The 3,129-nt window shown below is 34.0% G+C and overlaps 1 protein-coding gene across 1 annotated transcript; it reads left to right on the top strand.

Moving 5' to 3' along the window:
* Positions 1–305: 305 nt before the first annotated feature.
* LOC112726835 (F-box protein PP2-A13) lies at positions 306–3,129 on the top strand. The gene is made up of 3 exons (XM_025776367.3): positions 306–1,168; positions 1,516–1,634; positions 2,388–3,129. The coding sequence occupies exons 1-3, from the start codon at positions 836–838 to the stop codon at positions 2,809–2,811; spliced, it is 876 nt and encodes a 291-aa protein (XP_025632152.1). The 5' UTR covers positions 306–835; the 3' UTR covers positions 2,812–3,129.

Genomic DNA, 3,129 nt, shown 5'->3' on the forward strand with positions numbered 1-3,129 from the left:
AATAATTAATTATCTTTTGTTATTTTTCTAAAAAATTCGAAACTCTTTTTATAAAATAGATATTTACTCCACCATTTAAGAATGATTTGGTACAACTACAGAAATAAATTTTTTCTATTTTTTAAATATTTAAAATAATAAAATGTGATTTTTTATTTTTAATTTTATAAATAGAATTAAAAATATATAAAAAAAAGAAAATAATAAAAAAAATTAAATATTAAACACCATCTAACTTTTTGTTCGGGAGAGAATCCACTCCTGTACAAGTATTACTAAAACTAAGGCTATAGAGTAATTAATGTGATAATGATTGATAATGACAGCGACAACTTATCTGACAAAGCTGCGTAAAAGTCGCGAGTATTGCTTGTACTTTGGATAAGAACACCAAATTCTCATAGTTTCCATTCTTAGATCTCAAAAGTGTCCCAGATCATCAGCTGTAAACATAAAACGGCACCCACTCTGACACACATGCGTGTCGTTCATAGGAATCATCGTGTGTTCGTGTCGTTTCCCTATCCATTCTCCAACTACAACTAGGACACACCCTCTTTTCTATTTTTTGTCCATTTCAATTCTACAAGCTGTGAAAATTTTCATGACCCTTTGAAAATTTCTTGCTTTATTCTTCTTCCCTTTATTTGGTATATATTTTGGTCAAAATAATTCCATGTATTTGTCTCATGATGTTGGAGTTGTTTATCTATTGACTCTTCTCTCTCTACCCCTTTATCTCAAAGTTTACAAATTCAAGTTCAAGCTCAAATTTTGAGGCGAATTCAGCTTCTGGGTCATTGAGATCTAAGAGAATATTTTATTGTGTGTTGGTATGGGTTCTAATTTGTCATCGTGTGTTTGTGATGATGGTGATGGTGGTTCCTTGAAGCCAAGACTTGGGGACATACCAGAGAGTTGTGTGGCATTGGTGTTAATGTATTTGGACCCTCTTGATATATGCAAGCTTGCACGGTTGAATAGAGCGTTTCGTGGTGCTTCCTTGGCAGATTTCATATGGGAATCTAAGTTGCCTTTGAATTATAGGTTCATCATGGAGAAGGCTTTGGAAGATGATGATGATGATGCTTTTTCAATGGAAGATTTGGGGAAGAGGGATGTGTATGCAAGACTCTGCAAGCCTAGTTTGTTTGACAATGGAACAAAGGTTAGATTTTTTTAAGTTTTAGTACTATGTTTGATGTAGGTTTGGGAATTCACAAGAAAATGAAGTTAGGTCAATAGTCAACGGTTGAGTTATGGGTTATGACTAATGATAAGTGTTTGATTCGACAAGTAGTATGGGATTAAAGTCATATGGTTGAATCTTCTAATAAAATTATGAGGAATAGGTTTTGATTAGATGGAGTTTTGAGAAGCTATGTAATTTTTGACCTATTGATAAACACTTAATCTAACCTCAAAAAAGGATGGAGGACATTATGGGGTTGTTTGATCCACTTCATCATGCTTTTTAATGAGTGATTGGTGTAAATAATGTTGTTTTTGGTGTAGGAAATTTGGCTAGATAAGAAAACCGGTGGGGTTTGTTTGGCAATTTCTTCCAAAGCATTGAGGATTACAGGAATAGATGATCGGAGATATTGGAGTCACATTTCTACAGAGGAGTCAAGGTGAGAGATTATTGTAAGTGAAACTCCTTTTATTCTTTGATTTTGTTCATTGGTCATTTTACCTAGTTTTTTTTTATTTTTTTTTTATTTTTTTGGTCTTGGTATGAAAAATTTTCACTACTGGATTGGTTTCACACATTTTACACTGTGTTAGGCCCGCTTTCTGGCTCTAAAAGTTCAAGGATTCAGAAATTGGCACTTTCCCAAACTCCAATTTACTAAGATCTAAGAATATCCAACGTCAAAATCTAGTACATGTCTAAAGTTGGAACGATTACCTCAGAATTTTGGTCCTACTTACTTTCCCACAGGCTCAATCTAGAACACATGAAATCCGGGTCTATAATCTTGCACGAACCCCTTTTTTAATTTGCATCTAGCGTTAATGGGGGATGTTTATGCACTAGGCTCTTTTTTTTATTATTTAATTATGTGTTGCCACCTTTTGTATCGACTAAATGAATTGTCCTATAGTGATTGCTATAGTGCCTAAAATTTGTTGTCTAATTTGTTAAAAAAAGAAAAAGAAAAGTCAATATTTAATTTAAAAATATAAAAATAAATTCTTAAATATTTACTGTTTAACTTAAAAGGTAAGTTTTGCAAAATTCAGCACCGAACTAAAGGCACAAAAAAAGATTTGCATTAATATTATGTGTTTATTTATTTGGGTTTGTTATTAGTTGCATGTGTTAGAAGAATAAGACAAAGTTGAAATCCCATTAATATATATTTTCTTTTTTCTCCAAACAGATTCCATACAATTGCATATCTTCATCAAATTTGGTGGCTTGAAGTGGAAGGAGATATTGAATTCCGATTTCCACCCGGGTCATACAATGTGTTCTTCAGGCTTATGCTCGGCAAGTCATCCAAGAGGCTCGGCCGTCGAGTTTGTAACTCCGAGCACATCCATGGTTGGGACATCAAACCTGTAAAATTCCAGCTAACAACTTCCGGTGGCCACGTCGTGTCCCAAAGCCATTTGGATAATCAAGGGCAATGGATCCTCTACCATGCCGGAACCTTTGTTTCTAAGGATTCCAATGACTTGATGAAGATCAAATTTTCATTGACTCAGATTGATTGCACTCACACAAAAGGTGGGTTGTGTGTAGATTCTGTGTTCATATGCAATAGTGGAGTAGGAAAGGGTGTAGATTGTTTTTGTAGATAGGGAATTAAGGCTTTGTTTGGTAATCATCTTATGAGACTGTTCTTGAATTGTTATCTTAAGATACTTAGCAAACACAACCTATGTGTATATAAATGAGGAATGGGTTGAGGCATTTGAGTTTAGTAGTTTTATGAGTTTTGAGCTGTAGCATACTAAGGGGAGTTAAAGTAGATTTTGATGCTTCCAAACATGGCTTCAAAGTTCAAAAGTTAGTTTTCCTTTAGGTGTTTGGTTTTGTTAGTAGGGCAATGTTGCACATACATTTTTGTACGTTTTTCCTTCCCTCTTTGGCCAGAATATATGTGTGGCTTTTGTGTA

The sequence above is a fragment of the Arachis hypogaea genome, chromosome 12, assembly GCF_003086295.3.
Source record: "Arachis hypogaea cultivar Tifrunner chromosome 12, arahy.Tifrunner.gnm2.J5K5, whole genome shotgun sequence".
Classification (NCBI taxonomy): Eukaryota; Viridiplantae; Streptophyta; class Magnoliopsida; order Fabales; family Fabaceae; genus Arachis; species Arachis hypogaea.

Bases quoted from the DNA above. Each gene is read 5' to 3' on its own strand.
- LOC112726835 (XM_025776367.3), top strand. From the start codon at position 836: ATGGGTTCTAATTTGTCATCGTGTGTTTGTGATGATGGTGATGGTGGT. The intron at 1,169-1,515 runs GTTAGATTTTTT...TTTTTGGTGTAG, and splicing joins TGTTTGACAATGGAACAAAG to GAAATTTGGCTAGATAAGAA. The intron at 1,635-2,387 runs GTGAGAGATTAT...TTCTCCAAACAG, and splicing joins ATTTCTACAGAGGAGTCAAG to ATTCCATACAATTGCATATC.